At 59.4% G+C, this 917-nt stretch overlaps 1 protein-coding gene across 1 annotated transcript; it reads right to left on the reverse strand.

Annotated features, from left to right (window-relative positions):
- Positions 1-5: 5 nt before the first annotated feature.
- LOC115237056 lies at positions 6-881 on the reverse strand (the record flags this gene model as incomplete). The annotated part of the gene is made up of 1 exon (XM_029809890.1): positions 6-881. A coding segment is annotated over exon 1 (876 nt), but the record flags the coding sequence as incomplete, so codon positions are not given.
- Between the last annotated feature and the right edge of the window lie 36 nt (positions 882-917).

The following is a 917-nucleotide window of genomic DNA, read 5'->3' on the forward strand; positions in this document are numbered from 1 at the left end:
ATCTTGGAAACGTAATGCGGCCGATGAACTTGTTGCGGATTCCCGTTCTGCTTCGAATATCGTACGTTCTGCAGCAACTCCCGGGTCTCGCTGGGCGAACCCGGACTGAGGCTGTTGGTGGTGGAAGTCTCGACGCGATCGCTGATAATCTCCTCTTCGGTAATCTGCTCCAGGTACAAAGCTGACTGCACCGCCTGATTGTCACCGTTGATTGCGATCTGCGGCGAGTACGCCGGTGGCGGGCTTCTGGACGGCGATCTATCACCATCGACGGTCTTTTCGTCCTTAATCTCGAGAGACGTATCCGAGGATATATCCTGCTTCATCTGCTTCGCCCGTCTGGCGTGGCGGGTGGTGAGCCCGCCAGTTTCCACATCCCGTTCCAATCGATGGCCGGATCTGGATCTGGTGAGCTGACGTTGAACGTACTGTTCCAGATCGTCCTCCTCCTTCTTGGCGATGACGCGATTGAGCACGATGAGGAAGATACCGAGGAATATCGCGAAAAGTCCCACGGCGACGAGCTCGTTCCACCAGCCACCGGAAGCTTTGCTGCCCAAGTGAGTGAGATCACCCGGCAGCAGGCCGCTCATCAGGAGAAAGGCGCCCAGCACGAGGAACACCACGCCAATGTGCAGCATCCCGATCGAGGTGACCACTTTGCTGTCCAGCATCCCCTGGCCGGCGTTGCGCGCCGCGCCATGCGTGCCCTTGTGATGCTTGCCATGATGATCCAGCGAGCCGGTCGAGGCCCTAGGCGACGTCAGCCCGCTTTCGCCCGATTGCGCGCTATAACGACGCTCGCGAGCGCGACGCTGCTCGTCCCGGCGCTTTCGCTGACGTTTGATGGCCAGCGCCGAGTGCAATCCAACCGCGTGCATCCTGCAACACCGGAAAGACAACCCTTGGCTCAGTCA

The sequence above is a fragment of the Formica exsecta genome, unplaced genomic scaffold, assembly GCF_003651465.1.
Source record: "Formica exsecta isolate Colony F162 unplaced genomic scaffold, ASM365146v1 C16362165, whole genome shotgun sequence".
Lineage (NCBI taxonomy): Eukaryota > Metazoa > Arthropoda > Insecta > Hymenoptera > Formicidae > Formica > Formica exsecta.